We start from the raw sequence: 19,501 nt of genomic DNA on the forward strand, positions 1-19,501 counted from the left end.
CATGCCCACCTCCTATAGCATGAGACATTTTGGGAGTTCACTGGCTTTGGGTTCCATCGAAACTCTGAAATTAAGCAAGTTCGCGCGAGAGTAATCCCATGATGGGTGATCCACTGAGAAGTTCTCGTGTGAGTTCCCAAAAACAAAACCATGAGAGCGTGGTCAGGACCCAAAGCGGATAATATCGTGCTACGACGGAGTCGAGCTCGGGACATGGTAGGGCCTGGGTCGCGATGTGACATACACTCATTAACCTTATATGAATACAATGAAAGAACTCGATTTTTAATTTAAAATATTTACATTAGTAGGTGCCACAAAATCTTATGTTATATTTAATGAAAGTATAAATAAACTCCAAGTGTTAGTGAATCTATTATTTTGATGGGATATGCATTCTACAAAACTAGTTTCAATGATCCAACCATCAAACTTGTTTGTATATACTTCGATATCGCATACGCAAAAAATCGCAAAAAAAAACAAATATTCAAAGATCAAGTAACGGGACAAAACTTTTTTACGGTTATAAACGCAAAATCACAATTTAACGGTTATTTTAACTTTGATTTTGATGATTTTTTACAGCTACACTCCTTAACCCTTTATGAATACAATGAATGAATTCAATCTTCAATTTAAAATATTTACACTAGTGGATACCACAAAATCTTATGTTATACTTAATAAAAGTATAAATAAACTCCTAGTGAATCTATTGTTTTGATGACGCATTCTACGAAACTAGTTTCAACGATCTAACCATCAAACTTGTTTATATATTCTTCAAGATCGCATACGCCAAAAATCGTAAAAAACAAACATTCAGAGATCAAGTAACAGAACAAAACTTTTTAACGGTGATATACAAAAAATCATGATTTAACGATAGTTTTAACTCTGTTTTCGATGATTTTTTACAGTTACACTCCTTGATCTTATATGGATACAATGAACTAATTCGATCGTCAATTTAAAATATTTACATAAGTGGATACCACAAAATCTTATGTTATACATAATGAAAGTATAAATAAACTCTAAGTGTTAGTGAATCTATCGTTTTGATGGGATACGCATTATACGAAATTAGCTTCAACGATCCAACCATCAAACTTGTTTGTATATGCTTCAAGATCTCATACGCCAAAAATCGTAAAAAAAAAATATTCAGAGATCAAGTAACGGGATAAAAAATTTCCACGATTATAAACGAAAAATCACGATTTAACGGTAACTCCGATTTTAGTGATTTTTTTACAGTTACACTCTTTGATCCTATATGAATACAATGAACTAATTCGATCATCAATTTAAAATATTTACACATGGATACCACAAAATCTTATGTTATACCACAAAGTTGTTAACTTTGCGCGACGAAGGTGTGCATTCGTTGCGCAAAATAGCTTTGCACGACGTGGCCTGTGCGTCAAGCAAGATTTTGGTGCCAAACCAAGACTTTTACCGCTTTTTTCCCAACATTGTGCGATGAAGGTGTTTCTTCATCGCGCAAAGTTCCATTGCACAGAATGCCTTTGCGTGACGTTTTGTTGTCACCGTTGTGCAAACATAATTTACGCGACACAATTTACTCTGTCGCGCAAGTATGTTTTTGTACTAGTAGCACCCGATGTTTTAATTTCGATTCTCATCACTATAATATCGTTTGTAAATACAAAATGTTGGTAGACATGATATTATACAAAGGATTAGCTCATATGTTTCTAAGATAATTAAGTACATATGTATATCGGTACAGTGTACCTAAGTGTTGGAATCCCACATTGTCCAGAGGGAAAGGAGAAAATCAATTTAAAAAGCATTACCCAACTATGACGAACACCGATGCCTTTTGTGATAAAACCCCTACACATGACGGATTCGGCAGATGGTAATTACCACGTTGGGGACAATATCGGTGTTGTTGGAGTGGGGTCCTTGATCCGTCGACTTGAAAAATTCTACATGGTATCAGAGCTAGGGGATGGGCTCGTATAGCCACGTGATTAGGTAGGTCCCTTATGGCCCCACGCGATGGGTGAGTCCCAACATGGCTCCACATAGGCCAATGTTGCCACGTGATTGGGTGGGTCCCCATTTGGCCCCATGTGTTGGGTAAGCCCCAACTTGACTCCACATGGTTGCCGATGTATGGATCTTCACATGTGACCCATAAAATGGGGTCTCAGGTGCGGGGGCGTATTAGAATCCCACATCGGCCAGAAGGAAAGGAGAAAAGCAATTTAAATAGGATTACCCCACTCTAACTAACACTAAGACCTTTTGTGATAAAACCTCACACTTGACGGATTAGGCAGGTGTTAACTACCAAGTTGGAGACAATATCGGTGTTGTTAGAGTGGGGCCCTCGGCTCGTCAACTTGAAAAATTATGCACTAAGTTTGAAACCCTATTCCGTAATTTAGATTAACACAGTGTAAAATTTTTGTCATTTTCGCCCATGAGCGGTAGGTCTCGGGTTCGAGACTTGAGAGCAGCCTCTCCATAAATGGGGGTAAGGCTAGCCGACATTCACCTCTCCCAGACCCTGCGTAAAGCGGGAGCCTTGTGCACTGGGTACGACCTTTTTTATAAAAAAGGAATAGGATCCTCTGCGGATCCTCTTTATGGGGATCCGGAGGATCAATCAATCATGTCCATTGATTGTCTATCATGCGATTATAAATCATTTTAAATTTAAAATTTAAAATTAAATATAAATAGTACCTAACGAAAACTGACCACACGATGTACGATGAACATACACGATTGATTGATTCCCTAATCTTTAAAAAAAAGATTCGGAGAGAATTCTTGTCCTATAAAAAATGAGTTTACACTAACGTATAGTGGCTTGCATCTATAATAAATAAAAGGGTAAATTACATTTTACCCCCTCAAGTTTGAGATCAATTTTAATTTCTTACAACATCTTTAAAACAGTATGAGCATAGAAAGAGATTAGATAAGTTCAAATAAAAATTTTTGTTTTTCTTTTGTTAATAAATGATCTGCAATTGAGTTTATGCACGTATTAAATACTAAATGACAATGCAATTGTGCAAAAGATTACAACTGTAACTTCATCTTCCTCGTAAATTAAGAATTGAAAAGTTGAAGAAAATATTTCAACCAAAAAAAAAAGTAGAAGAAAATATTGAGCAGCAATAGAACAAACTAGCAAATAAGCTTGAACACGATCTCCTTTCTTTTATGGACCTTCCACTTTTACAACCTTTCGAAGATTATTTGATTGAATTAGCCCACAACAAATTCTCATTTTTTTAAAAACCATCGTTTCAAGTTTCTAGTGGGTAAAAAATATTAACTATTCACTGTTAATTGTATGCGTCAGAAGCCTGATTTTATGGACTTTTTTGTTTGTTGACATGAATTTCAGGGATAAGGAAATGTCATAATGCGTCAGAAGCATGATTATTATTGACTTTTTTGTTTGTCGACATGAATTTTAGGGGAAGGCAGATTCTCTGTCCTCGCACTTCTCGTGTTTTTCTGTGCTTTTTGTTTGTATGGTCACGGTTAAACTACGTCAATATTTTATATTATTATTTTTTCTCTTATTATCTCTATAAAAAATTAATATAAAATGTTGACATGGTTTAACCGTGACCACACAAAACAGAAATGCACGAGAAGATACGGAAAGTGGGAGGACAGATAATCTGCCTCCATTTCAGGGATAGAAGGAAATGGCGTAGATAGTAAATTTAAGATCCCAATAAAAAAATTGAAGTGTAATTTTTTAGCCAAAAAACATACAGCACAATTTCTACAAATTCAATAAAAGAGGCAGCATAAAGATAAAAAATAATAATAATAACAAACAAAATGACCTAAAAGAGTATGAAAGCTCAATTAAAAATAAAAGATACCCGAACAGGCAACGACTACCGACGTTACATAGTGTGGACTTTACCGCTAACAAATATGACATGAATCCCCAGCTGTACGTTGTTCATAAACGACTGGCGGCGGGATGCTCAATTTACATCAGATAAAAAAATAACAAATAAAAGAGGTTTGAAAATTCTGTATAAACAATCGTGCATGATGATGCAAGATAGCAAGTTTATTATTTGACCAAAAGAAAACGTTAGAATAATGAAGACTCAAACATATTCTGTCTTTGTCTAAAGTGAGATATTCTTACTGTCAAGATCATTTAGTTGATTGGTAATTAATATTATGTTTAGTTGTATCATTCTGTGTGTTAAAAAGAGGGCCTTCAGATGCTTGACGTCGGCCGATATTAAAGATCCATATTATACAAACTATAGCTCAAAACTTGATATGCTATGGTAGAATACTGTTGGGAACAAATCCTGCATTGGTGGGACGAGGAACATTCTATGTGTTTATAAGTAATTTGAATATTTCCCATATTACTAATTAGTTTGGTATATTTGTCGATTTACCCCCTGAACTTGTATGGAGCTACTAATTTCCCCCTTAAACTATAATTTTGGCCAATTACCCATTTGAACTTTTATAAATAACTAATTTCCCCCCGGTGTTAGATTTTAAAAATTTTCATCCAATTTTTCATCATTCTTGATCACGGAAATAACACATGACAACTGTATGGGGGCAAAAAAGGATGAAATATTGGATGGATGAAAAATTGAATGAAAGTTTCTTAAAATCTAATGTCAGGGGGGGAATTGGCTATTTATAAAAGTTCAATGGAGTAATCGGCTAAAATTCAAGTTCAAGGGAGAAATTGGCTAATTAAAAAAGTTCAAGAGAGAAATCGGTTAAAATGAAAGTTCAGGGAGAAAATTGCCAGCGGCATACAAGTTCAAGAGGCAAATCAACAAATACCTCAATTAGTTTATGGTGAAACCTCGCATTTGTTGTTTTGAAAGCAGATATTAAAAAAATGAAGTCTTAAGTGATTTAGTTTGCTATGGGTAATTTTTTTTAATACAATGATACAAATTTATATTAAGGATGTGAAAATAAATTAGTATTGAACTCATCATTCACAAAATTTGAACTTAAAACTTTTCACTTACAAGTGAAAATGAGTACGACTTACTTTCATTGGAATTTAGATAAATTTGATCGGCTGGTTTTGAGATGGCTTAAGTCATTTTATCTAGATTAAGCCCACGAGTCATGCTTTTATACGATTTCAAATTGTTTGGTGTTCATTAATGGCTCTTCTGCATAACCTGAAAAAATAACGCACAATCAATCATAAATAAAATCTCTTATTCAGCTATAAATATGACAAATGTCATTATACTCTTCATATTAACAATTAATTTTATTATGAAACCTCAAGTTTTCTAATATATTATAAATATTGTAACTTAATTAATTTAAGGAGTCATAATCCTATTGAAACACTTATGGCATGTTTACGTAAGGGTAATCGGAATAAAGAAAGGGAATTGAATTTCGATTACGGAGTATTCCGGTGTTTACTAAATATTAAGGAATCAAAAAAGTGGTGGAGCCCACACGAAACAAGGAATCCAATTCCTGAAATTGGAGGAACCGGATTCCCTAGTTTTGTGAGGTATTTGAATTCCCTAAGGGCAAGGGAATCAGGAATGCATCTTTTATTCCAATTATGCCCTCACTTGTTTCTTATTATCCCAACATTGCCCTTCATTTGACACTCATTATGTCATTTTTAATAAATAAATAAAACCTATTTATATTTTTTTATATAGATAATTTTATTATATAAATTTAATTAAGAATTTAATTTAATTAATTAGTATGAAAATAATTTATTTATGTAAGGGCAATTTAGTCATCAACTTAGTTTTCATTCCGATTGAAGTGAATTAGTAAACAACTTATATAGATTCAATATCATTTTTGCCATCTTTTAATAAATAAATAAAACCTATTTATACATGCTTATATAGATGAATTTTATTATATAAATTTAATTAAGAATTTAATTAAATTAATTAGTATGAAAATAATTTATTTATGTAAGGGCAATAAAGTGATCAACCTAGTTTTCATTCCGATTGAAATGAATTAGTAAACAACTTATATGGACTCAACATCATTCCTACTCCGATTCCTGACAGTTTTAGTAAACAACTTCAACAGGAATCTGATTCTGATTCCACCTCATTTCAATTCCTCCTCAATCCAATTCCCCCTCAATCCAATTCCTCTCAATTTGATTACGGATTAGTAAACGCGCCATTAGATCCTGAGAAAGAGCAAATCAGAAGAGGATACTAGCTTGGAAAGTCTCGAAGAATATTCTCCATGCTTATATATTTTATGTTCAAATACGTTGAACGCTTGGCCATCTTATTCAAGATAGGTTTCGCGGAAAGTTGCTTTACAATTCGAAACGAATATAATATATATATATATATATATATATATATATATAGGTCATGATTGGTGATATAGCTATTTGCTACCATGGAGATGTGCTGGAGTTTGTTTAATAACTCTTGTTCTGATAAACCATCTATATTCCATTCATAGAGTTTATCAGATGAGACAGTGAATTGGGATTGGAAATTCCTTTCTTCAAATTGAAGATCAGGAGGTGTTGGTCTGGGATACCAGTTTTTAGTTAAGGATGTAGGATTAGTCCTTTTAGTGTTAAGACGTTTTAATTCAAGACTCTGAAAGGCTTGTTCCATTTGATTGATGGAATCAATACTTTCATCTTCTGAATCTGGAATTGAGGAAGGTGTTTCAGAATCATGTGGATTATTGATCACACGAACTGATTTATCCTTTTCTAGCTTATTAAGCATTTGTTCTATCTTAATAGATGTTGAGGTTTTTAAAGAGGGTGACTCTCTAAAACTAGTTAAAGGTATTTCTTTACTAAGTGGTTTAATTGACAAATTGTCAACCTTAGTTTCGATTTTATCCAACTGTTTTCCTATGATATGTAGGCTTTGGTTGGTAAAATTGTTTTGTTCAATAACAGGTTTGACACCTGCATCTTCCTTTGGAAGTTTGAACGGTGAGGCTGAGACCTGCGTATTCGCAGTACTTATAAGAATAGTTTCCTGTGGAGGGTGACTGGAGGAGACAATTGTCTTGTCTTCTCTAACCCAATTTTCTTTGGTTATTACCTTCACTTGGTTTTCAGACTCATAATGTTTTTCTACGAAGTCGAAGAAAAATATTTCAAGCCTGTTGATTTGCATGAAGTCTTTCCATGCCTTATGGATTTCTAATTTCTCTTCAGTGGTGTATTTACTTCTGAAGATGTTTCGTCGAGGGACATTTTCTAAGGCTTCGATGTCTCTACAGAGTTTCTTACGGTTATACTTAAAAGGTTCTTGTCTGGTTAAAACCAATAGTTGATGGTGAACTGGTTCTGCATCAAAATCAGAAGCAGTTGGGGATGTTTGTTCATCCTTAGGAGGAATGGATGGGGTATGATAGGTAGGCTGGACTACTTGAGCGTTTGTCTCAAGTGATTGGAGTTTGAAATTTAAAAGGTCATTTATTAATTCTTGTTGGGTGACAGATGAGCTTGTGTCTACTGATTTTAATTTCCTATTAGCTAGGGAATTGATTAATTCTTGGTCTCGACCTTGCCTATCGTTTGGCATAGATCCAGAGAAAGAATTCCTATTGGAAGTAAAGGATTTAAGTGATCGATTAGAATCACAGGATTTCCTAGCAGGACGATCAAAATTAATTTTAACCGTACCGTCAAAGTATTGTTCTACATTGTCTAAGTTAACTAGACTATTTTGGATGGCTACTGGCCGACTCTCATTTATCAGACACCAATCTGAAGGGAGATTGATTTCTGACCACCTAATGGTTCGAGGTATTTTGATATTGGCATTCTCTTGGTCAGTCTGGATCAAGAGAGTATGATCCTTCGGACTTTTGGTTAAAGCCTGGAAGTTCATATTAGTGCCAGTGACTTTATAATAAATTCTATAAATTAAGGCCAAAGGCTGTGTTCCTTCTAGGACTTTATATCCTGAAGTTTTGATATTTAGTGTAAGTGCTTTTAACATATGTGGGTCAGACAGACTTATGGTAAGATCTGGAAAGCAGTCAAAGTGGATAGGTCCATTACAGAGGCTGGATTCAACCATACCAAGTATACTATCACTGAAGTCAGTGAATCTAGCATCTCGGAGACATAAGAGGATAGAGGTATTAAGACCTCTACGTGTTAATGGTTTGGCTGCAATTTGCACTAAACCTATATGAATATAATTATGACCATCTTTCCTATGGGAATTAATTTGTTCTGGGGTAAACAATTGGCAAGTTTCATGATCTTTACTAAGAGCATAAGCTTGTTCAACCGTTTTAACATGATGTTCAGTTTTAAAAGAGGCGAAAGCCCATTTCTTTTTATAAATATTTTTTGAAGATATTTTTGGAATATTCCATTCAGCAAAATCTAGACTACTGTCTGTTTGAAATTCAAATTTTTGTTCTTCATTGACTATATCAGGTATAGTTCCTAAATTTGATCTAGAGCTAGTGCTGGCCATAGAATTAGATCTAAACAATCTACTCATACTTAAAAATTCAAACAATCAAAATACAGAAACCTTAACAGAAAATCTTACTAGTGCTTCTAAACACCAAGCTCTCTGGGTCATGCGCGCCGCTCAGGCCCTATCCTCCGGGACTTACTGTTTGGGTGACGCCTTACTGCTCAGACCTTATGGAGATCAGGAGACACTAAAAAGGTTAGACTGAAAAGATTAACTATAAAGAGACTGAATAAATCTAAAAGCATAAACAGAGTATTCAGATACTAACGGTATTCATCTGAGTTTCAATAAACATTTTTCTCTTGAAATATAAGCTTCATCACTAAGTTTAATTCATTATTTTCATCATGAATACTAAATCTATTTTAAATTTAATTTTGTTTATATATGCTTTGATTATTAATCCTAAAAATTTTATATTGATATTAATCAAGTTCTTTGAGTTCCCGCATACATATATCGGATTTTTCCGTCTTCATTTGTTACCCTTCTTCCGCACCCATTTGGTATCAGAGCCAAGTGTGGTTGGTTATACCGTTAGTATCTGAATACTCTGTTTATGCTTTTAGATTTATTCAGTCTCTTTATAGTTAATCTTTTCAGTCTAACCTTTTTAGTGTCTCCTGATCTCCATAAGGTCTGAGCAGTAAGGCGTCACCCAAACAGTAAGTCCCGGAGGATAGGGCCTGAGCGGCGCGCATGACCCAGAGAGCTTGGTGTTTAGAAGCACTAGTAAGATTTTCTGTTAAGGTTTCTGTATTTTGATTGTTTGAATTTTTAAGTATGAGTAGATTGTTTAGATCTAATTCTATGGCCAGCACTAGCTCTAGATCAAATTTAGGAACTATACCTGATATAGTCAATGAAGAACAAAAATTTGAATTTCAAACAGACAGTAGTCTAGATTTTGCTGAATGGAATATTCCAAAAATATCTTCAAAAAATATTTATAAAAAGAAATGGGCTTTCGCCTCTTTTAAAACTGAACATCATGTTAAAACGGTTGAACAAGCTTATGCTCTTAGTAAAGATCATGAAACTTGCCAATTGTTTACCCCAGAACAAATTAATTCCCATAGGAAAGATGGTCATAATTATATTCATATAGGTTTAGTGCAAATTGCAGCCAAACCATTAACACGTAGAGGTCTTAATACCTCTATCCTCTTATGTCTCCGAGATGCTAGATTCACTGACTTCAGTGATAGTATACTTGGTATGGTTGAATCCAGCCTCTGTAATGGACCTATCCACTTTGACTGCTTTCCAGATCTTACCATAAGTCTGTCTGACCCACATATGTTAAAAGCACTTACACTAAATATCAAAACTTCAGGATATAAAGTCCTAGAAGGAACACAGCCTTTGGCCTTAATTTATAGAATTTATTATAAAGTCACTGGCACTAATATGAACTTCCAGGCTTTAACCAAAAGTCCGAAGGATCATACTCTCTTGATCCAGACTGACCAAGAGAATGCCAATATCAAAATACCTCGAACCATTAGGTGGTCAGAAATCAATCTCCCTTCAGATTGGTGTCTGATAAATGAGAGTCGGCCAGTAGCCATCCAAAATAGTCTAGTTAACTTAGACAATGTAGAACAATACTTTGACGGTACGGTTAAAATTAATTTTGATCGTCCTGCTAGGAAATCCTGTGATTCTAATCGATCACTTAAATCCTTTACTTCCAATAGGAATTCTTTCTCTGGATCTATGCCAAACGATAGGCAAGGTCGAGACCAAGAATTAATCAATTCCCTAGCTAATAGGAAATTAAAATCAGTAGACACAAGCTCATCTGTCACCCAACAAGAATTAATAAATGACCTTTTAAATTTCAAACTCCAATCACTTGAGACAAACGCTCAAGTAGTCCAGCCTACCTATCATACCCCATCCATTCCTCCTAAGGATGAACAAACATCCCCAACTGCTTCTGATTTTGATGCAGAACCAGTTCACCATCAACTATTGGTTTTAACCAGACAAGAACCTTTTAAGTATAACCGTAAGAAACTCTGTAGAGACATCGAAGCCTTAGAAAATGTCCCTCGACGAAACATCTTCAGAAGTAAATACACCACTGAAGAGAAATTAGAAATCCATAAGGCATGGAAAGACTTCATGCAAATCAACAGGCTTGAAATATTTTTCTTCGACTTCGTAGAAAAACATTATGAGTCTGAAAACCAAGTGAAGGTAATAACCAAAGAAAATTGGGTTAGAGAAGACAAGACAATTGTCTCCTCCAGTCACCCTCCACAGGAAACTATTCTTATAAGTACTGCGAATACGCAGGTCTCAGCCTCACCGTTCAAACTTCCAAAGGAAGATGCAGGTGTCAAACCTGTTATTGAACAAAACAATTTTACCAACCAAAGCCTACATATCATAGGAAAACAGTTGGATAAAATCGAAACTAAGGTTGACAATTTGTCAATTAAACCACTTAGTAAAGAAATACCTTTAACTAGTTTTAGAGAGTCACCCTCTTTAAAAACCTCAACATCTATTAAGATAGAACAAATGCTTAATAAGCTAGAAAAGGATAAATCAGTTCGTGTGATCAATAATCCACATGATTCTGAAACACCTTCCTCAATTCCAGATTCAGAAGATGAAAGTATTGATTCCATCAATCAAATGGAACAAGCCTTTCAGAGTCTTGAATTAAAACGTCTTAACACTAAAAGGACTAATCCTACATCCTTAACTAAAAACTGGTATCCCAGACCAACACCTCCTGATCTTCAATTTGAAGAAAGGAATTTCCAATCCCAATTCACTGTCTCATCTGATAAACTCTATGAATGGAATATAGATGGTTTATCAGAACAAGAGTTATTAAACAAACTCCAGCACATCTCCATGGTAGCAAATAGCTATATCACCAATCATGACCTTAGTCAAATCCAAATAGTTGATATCCTTGTCTCTGGATTCACAGGAATGCTTCATTCCTGGTGGGAGAAACATCTCACTGAAGACTCCAGAAATCTAATAAGAAATGCTGTAAAACAAGATGAAGAAGGAATACCTATTTTCGATGAACATCTAGGACGTGGCGTCCCAGATGCAGTCAATACCTTACTTTATACAATCATACAACATTTCATAGGAATCCCTTCCAACATCACATCTAGAATCCATGACCAACTAAGTAACTTAAGGTGTCCAACCCTAAGTGATTTTAGATGGTATAAAGATGTATTTATGTCAAGAGTCATGCTTAGAGATGATAGTAATCAACCATTTTGGAAAGAAAAATTTATAAATGGTTTACCAAACCTTTTTGCACACAAAATAAGGAATACCTTAATTAACGAAGATGGTGTTATACCATATAATGATCTTACTTATGGACATATCATAAGTACTATCCAGAAAGAAGGACTAAAAATGTGCATAGATATGAAGATATCTAGACAAGCACAATCTGAAAAGGCTATCGCCAAATATGAATTAGGAACCTTCTGTGAGCAATATGGTCTACCACCTATCGCTCCCTCCAATCTCAAGAAAAAATCAACTAACTTCAATAGATCTAAGATTGCCAAACCACGGACCAATTACCGTAAAGGCAAGTATGCCAAACCAAACCCGTTTTATGAAAACCCCAAACAGAAAAGATGGAAAGGAAAGAGAAAATCCTCTGGAAAATTCCATTCTAAAGACAATAGTCATAAGGGAAAATGCTACAAATGTGGCAAAGAAGGGCACTATGCTAATAAGTGTAAAGTTAAGAAAACCATAAGTCAGTTGAAGATTTCTGAGGAAGAAAAGCTTCAACTTATCCAAGCTCTAGAACTCCAAAATACTGACAGTAGTCATTCTTCAGAAGATGATCTGGATTCTACCTCATCGTCCTCTTACCAATCAGCTTCTAGTAAACACTCTACTCCAAACATCAAGATCGGATGTCTTGATGCTTGTTGTAAAAATATATCAGTACTAACTAAACAAGAAAAACAAGAAGAATTACTCTTAGAGCTAATAAGCAATGTTGAGGATACTGAACTCAAAAGATTCTACCTCAAAAAACTTAAAAACTTAGTCTCCCAAGAAGAAATAGGCACCAGCCAACCTCAAATACAAAAACCCCAAATCTCTCTTAGTTCTACTTTAGCAAAGTTTAGTAAGACTAAGAAGGAAATTACGGTCAGTGACCTTCAAAAAGAAATTAATCAGATAAAAGAAGAAATTAAACTTCTAAAAACAGATAATCATGAAATTCGTACACAACTCAATAGAGCCGATACTCCTCCAAGAGAAGAACTATTCAGTTCCTCCTCTTCCAGTAGTAACCATGAGTCTGAAGATGATACACACTCAGAACATTTAGTTCTGAATCTTCTTCACAAAATCAGAATCCAAAAATGGTATTCTAAAGTGACAATAATAATTGAAGACTTTCGTTTCGAAACAATTGCATTGATTGATTCCGGAGCAGACTTGAATTGTATTCAAGAAGGCTTAATTCCTACTAGGTATTTCCACAAATCAAAGGAAATCCTTAGTGCTGCTAATGAATCTCCAATGGAAATCAAGTATGAACTTCCTAAGGCGCATGTCTGCCAAAATGAAGTTTGTTTCAAAACACCTTTTGTTCTAATTAAGAACTTATCCGACCCTGTCATACTAGGATTACCCTTCATAGCACTCCTCTATCCTTTCAAAACACATCATAATAGGATTACCTCAAAGGTCTTAGGCCAGAAAGTCACATTTGAGTTCTGCCTGGAAACAGACCTCAAAAAACTTAGGTATCTCCAGAAGGACAGCACTTCGCGAACCTTAAATATAATTTCTAATAAGACTAAACACCTTCAATTCTTGAAAGATGATATTCATCATAAAAGAACTGAAGAACAACTCAAACAAGAGATTATATCTCAAAAAATCCTTAAATTTGAAGAACAGCTTGTTAAAGAAGTATGTTCTAATATTCTCAATGCCTTTTGGCACCGCAAACAACATATCGTTAAATTACCTTATATTAAGGAATTTAATGAGTCAAAAATCCCTACTAAGGCCAGACCCATTCAGATGAGTCAAGAAGTAATGGATTTCTGTAAGACAGAAATACAAGATCTTCTTAATAAAGGAATTATCCGTAATAGCAAGTCACCTTGGTCGTGTCCTGCATTTTATGTTCAGAAAAGTGCAGAACTTGAAAGGGGTTCTCCCCGATTAGTTATTAACTACAAACCTTTGAATGAAGTTTTGGAATGGATTCGATATCCTATTCCCAACAAAAGAGATTTAATAAAAAGGCTTAGTAAAGCAACTATTTTTTCAAAGTTTGATATGAAATCAGGTTTTTGGCAAATCCAAGTTCATGAATCTGACAAATATAAAACTGCTTTTGTAACGCCTTTCGGCCATTATGAATGGAATGTTATGCCTTTTGGTTTGAAAAATGCACCATCTGAATTCCAGAATATTATGAATGAGATTTTTAATCAGTATAGTCATTTTACAATTGTTTACATTGATGATGTTCTTGTTTTCTCTAAATCTATAGATGAACATTGGAAACATTTACACTTGTTTGCTAGGATCATTAGATCAAATGGATTGGTTGTGTCAGCCACTAAGATTAAGTTGTTTCAACTTAAGATTAGATTTTTAGGTTACAATATTCATAGGTCTACCATCCAACCTATTGACCGTGTCATCCAGTTTGCCGATAAATTTCCAGACCAGATTACTGAAAAACCCCAGCTTCAAAGATTCTTAGGTTCTTTGAATTATGTTTCTGAATTTTATCCTCATCTGCGTCAACAATGTAAACCCTTGTTTGATCGCCTTAAGGAGAATCCTCCTGCCTGGTCTACCATCCATACTTCTATTGTCAAACAGATAAAAAATTATGTTAAGACTTTGCCCTGTCTTGGCATTCCAACTCCCAACTCTTTTAAGATTGTTGAAACTGACGCCTCTGACGTTGGTTATGGAGGTATCCTCAAACAGCAAACTTCCTCCGGATCACCTGAACAAATTGTTCGTTTCCATTCAGGTGTATGGAATCCTACTCAAACTAATTATAGTACTATTAAAAAAGAAATACTATCTCTAGTTTTATGCATTAGTAAATTTCAAGATGATTTATTAAATCAAAAATTTCTTGTTAGAATCGATTGCAAATCTGCAAAATATGTTTTACAAAAAGATGTTCAAAACATTGCATCAAAACAGATTTTTGCACGATGGCAAGCCATATTATCAATCTTTGATTTTGAAATTGATTACATTAAAGGCAGCCATAACTGCATTCCGGATTTCCTAACCCGAGAATTTTTGCAGGGGAAGAATGTCTAATAAAAACACAGCTTCTCCACAAGGCAGTAGCCAACAAAGGAGGCTTCCCGCCTCATTACCACCACCAAAACAGGAACCTATTCCCGGTTCCTCGGCCTTAGCCATTACCAATAGATTTACTCCATTAGGTTCAACTCTAGGAAGTATCCGACCAAATTACCAAACAGCGTTAGTAAACCAGTATGATCCTTTCTCCTCCACTTACAGGCAATCGCCATCTCCAAGTTATACTAAAACATCTCCTTACATTATTAAACCCTCTAAAGAGTATCTCTTCAGTATCCCTTTCAACTACAAACATCTGAAAACCCCTGAGGTAATAGCCAAGAAGATGTTTCCAACCAATTCCCACTTTCAGCCAAGTGAATTTCACAAAACCCTCAAGTATTATACTACTATTCTCAATGAGACTTCCTCCATCACCGTAAAACCCATCTTTGATAAAACCCCTGGCAATCAAAACAGAATTCTGTATCATTCCCTTACCATCAATAAATTCTTATTAGAATCAGAATGGCAAGTGCCTCTTTTTCAGCCTAAACCTTTTAAAAGCAGTAGCTTTCCCAGTCACTCAAACCATTATACCTATTTTGATTACATCCAAGCCTGGACTAACATCTTTCTACATCAATCCGAAGATTTTAGTCATTCATGGTTTATAACCTTTGATCGAAGTTTCAGATTGAATTTTCCTGCATGGTTTCCCAGATGGTGGTCAGAACATGGCCTTATCTCTGACCTCATGCCTGATGAATTCAAGCAAGTCTTATCAGGCACTTTCCAGAAGAAGTTCGATAGAACGCGTTTTGATGAAGGAATCCCTTTGTTCGCCCTGTTCATGGCAAAATACAAGATCCCTTGGATTCTCCGCTGGAATTACGAGATTGAATCCAATCAAGTCTTCCGACAGAGAATGATCAAATGGTGGGATAAGTTCAACTACCAGAAGATCATTGAAGTCGTACTCAAGGACTTCCCTATGGGTCCTGATCCAGTACCTGCAGTAGCAGCCCCTCCAGCAACAGCCCGACTTGAACCTACCAAGGAAGAAATCGATTCATTATCGGACATTAGTCCTTCTTCCTCTCTAAAGGGCCAAACTAAGTCATCCAAATCTTCGAGCAGTTCGAAGAAAAAGAAATCATCAAAGCTCAAGGCTCTAGCCAAAATTCTCATGAAAGAACTGCAAGAAGAAAATGAAGACAGTTCGGACTCCGACAACTCTTCGGATGCTTCTTCACAACAAGCAGTAGCCTCACCAGGAAATATCTTCCCACCTGATTCTCAAGACCCATACGAATTTTAAACTTGTAATAGCATGTATAGGAATTTCTAAATTCGTATAAATGTAATCTCAGTAGCATACATTGTATTTAGACTCAGTAGAGTATTCTGTAATAACTGCACATGAAGACAAAGCCAGCCGCAAGTGAAAACAGCAGTAGCAGACATGGCACTATTCATGAATAGTAAAATCACTTTTACTATTCATCCATCACTTCCTCCACAGTTTTCACCCTCGTGAAAGCCACAGTCACCGACAGCATCTTCTGCTTTCGGCTCCTTTACAGCAGTAGCACATGCAGAAGCGGGATTCTCGGATCTGTGTCGTCTCACCTCTCCTTATAATTGAAGGCTTGAAGACTAATGAAGGCAGGCTAGTTTTTTGGGAAATCAAAAACTCCTCTCTTTCATCTTCCACCTCCAGTATTTGTAATTTTATTTTAAGTTTTGATTAGGATGCCTGCGAGCTCCATGTTCAACTTCTAAATCGTCAATAGACAAAGTATTTGTAAGTTTCATCTGAGTTTCAATAAACATTTTTCTCTTGAAATATAAGCTTCATCACTAAGTTTAATTCATTATTTTCATCATGAATATATATATATATATATATATATATATATATATAGGGCAAGCTCATCCGCACCCGAATAAATCTTCACCCAAGCTAATCTTCAAACCGTCTATCTTTCATATTATTTATAAATTATTTTTTTGTAAAAAAAAAATTAGATAAATTCAAAATTATTAAGACATTTATTTGTAATGAAAAAAATGAACGAATATGGTTCTGTAAAGAAATCCTAAACCTTTAATCCAACCATTATAATGTTTTAGATTTTGATAATTTTTTATAAATATAATCTTTAAAAGAAAACCTGAAAAATAGATTGTTCGAATCATTAACATACATTACAAAATAAACTCTACAAAAAGTGGGTCAAAGTTATGTAAATAAAATAATGTCACTGATCTCCCCCCTACACATATATACTCCATAAAGTGGCGTTCAACTAATAAAATCATTCTAAAAAAAAAAAAAACTGAATATTTTTCAAGGAATTTTAACGAAAAACTTCTGGTACTGTTTACGTTAACGAAAAATCACATTTTTACACTAAAAAGTCAATCATGATACTATTCATTTTACTTTTTATTTTATCCTTATTGTTAGAACTTAAAGTTTTCAAGTCATTTTCATTAGTTTTCCTTATTTTTTAAGATACCATTTGGTATGTAAGATGTGACGGAACACAAAAGGACGGTACCGTTTCTTCCCCAACTATTCATCAGGCCCTTCAACAATACAAACAATAAGATCACAAAACATCTTATTCATCAAGTGAATTATGGGTTCTACTTTCTCTCGACAAGAATTGAAAAGTCCAAGTTTACCAGATAACATATCAGAAAAAAAATTGACTACAGGTACTTTAAATTAAACACTTCAATTATGAAGGCTGACAGCATCTGTTGCTCTTATAATTTCAATCGACGCTTCCCCTACTGCCACGTCGCTCTCTTTTGGCAACCGAAACAAGCAACTATTCTGGCAACCGATACTTGGAACCGAGCCCTCGTAGTCGAAATGTTTGACACGCCTGTAGGCAACAACCAACTACTCACATGCTCGATCGAGGGCTGACGTACAGCTGGCTGTTGGCCTACTTTTTTCTGGAAGACAACCTGCATGAACAGCCACTATAAAAGCAGCATGTGCAACTCTGCATGTTAGCATATCCATCAGTTTTATTTCCCCAAGCTATAACAGATTACCAAAGTTTAGGGTTTAATTATTTAGTGAAATGGGTTCCCTAGCACCTCCCCAGCTTCCTACCATCAACTTCTCTGCCGAAGACTTGAAGCCCGGATCAAGTTCTTGGTTGTCCACCGCCAAACAAGTCCGCTGTGCACTCGAAGAATACGGTTCTTTCGTCGCACGGTACGATCAAATATCTCCAGAGCTTCACAACAACATCTTCGGCCAGGCCGCAGATCTGTTTGAGGTTCCCTTAGAAAACAAGGTAAAGAACGTCGGTGAGCAACCATATCATGGGTATATGGGTCCAAACCCCGCCATTCCACTCTACGAGAGCTTGTGCATCGATAATGTGACATCCCCCCAGGCAACTCACAAGTTCAAGAATCTGATGTGGCCTGCTGGAAAGAAAAACTTCAGGTAAGTTGGTAACTTCAACTTTTTACGTATCATTTACACATGGTTTATTAGATTGTTTACACAAACTTTTTCTTTGTTGTTTTGGTGCAGTGAAACCACAGATTCATTTGGCCAGTTATTAGCTGATTTGGATCGAACAGTGGGACAAATGATATTCGATAGCTTTGGGGTAGGAAACGAATACGAGTCTGTTGCTTGTTGCAACAGTCACCTCCTTAGATTCATCAAATATAAGGTGCCGGAGGACCCTGATATTACGTTAAGGTTTCCAATGCATACAGATAATAACTTCACAACCATAGTTGTTCAGCATGATGTTAGTGGGTTGGAGGTTAAAACAAAGGAAGGTGATTGGATTAATATCGAGTCTGTACCTTCGCACTTCTTATTCATGGCAGCCGAAGGATTGCAGGTGAGTCCAAACTTTAAATGCGGTAGTTCCATCCTATACGAATAACGTACCGTCACATATACGAAAAAAAATGTTCATCGTAGCACAATATAATATGTATAACAAAGACAAGATATTAATAATGATGCAAGTAGTAAATTTCTAAACATATTTCTTTTATTTGGATTCAGGTATGGAGCAACGACAGAATAAAAGCTTGCCAACATCGAGTAAAACATCGCGGAGACAAGACAAGATACTCTCTCGGTCTGTTTACATTCAACAATGGAGTCATACAAGTACCAAAAGAACTAGTGGACGATGAGCACCCGCTGCTCTATAACCCATGTGACAGTCGTGGCTATACACGATTTCATGCTTCAGCAGAGTCCAAGAAGGCAGCTTCTCGTATCAAAGCTTACTGCGGCATCCAAGTTGAAAACTAAAATTTACGGTTGTCGTCGAGATATAAAATCGTGTAACAAATAACTTGCCCTATTCGCTATATATGCGCATTCTAAAGATTTTTATTTTAGTTTTGAATCTAAAATAAAGATGTGTTTGTTTGTTGATTTTGATACGAATGAAAGAGAGATTTTTTTCTTTTGATATGGACACTGTGTTCTCATGCATAAGGATGACGTTGGGAACAAAGGCTAAAGACGCTATGTGCTTGGTTATGAATATTTTCAGTTTCCAAAAAAAAAAAAAGCTTAATAGTATCGAGTTTCGTGCGTGAAGTCTTTTTTGTCTCAGAGTCATACCTAAAGTGTTAATTTTAGGACAGTCACATACATCGTTAAGTTTTCCATTAGAACTTCT

At 35.3% G+C, this 19,501-nt stretch overlaps 1 protein-coding gene across 1 annotated transcript; it reads left to right on the top strand.

Annotated features, from left to right (window-relative positions):
• Positions 1-17,429: 17,429 nt before the first annotated feature.
• LOC103452965 (deoxypodophyllotoxin synthase-like) lies at positions 17,430-19,290 on the top strand. The gene is made up of 3 exons (XM_008392488.4): positions 17,430-18,288; positions 18,379-18,700; positions 18,871-19,290. Exons 1-3 carry the CDS (start codon positions 17,915-17,917, stop codon positions 19,123-19,125), a joined length of 951 nt encoding a protein of 316 aa, XP_008390710.2. The 5' UTR covers positions 17,430-17,914; the 3' UTR covers positions 19,126-19,290.
• Positions 19,291-19,501: the final 211 nt, after the last annotated feature.

The sequence above is a fragment of the Malus domestica genome, chromosome 05 (assembly GCF_042453785.1).
Source record: "Malus domestica chromosome 05, GDT2T_hap1".
NCBI classification, from domain to species: domain Eukaryota; kingdom Viridiplantae; phylum Streptophyta; class Magnoliopsida; order Rosales; family Rosaceae; genus Malus; species Malus domestica.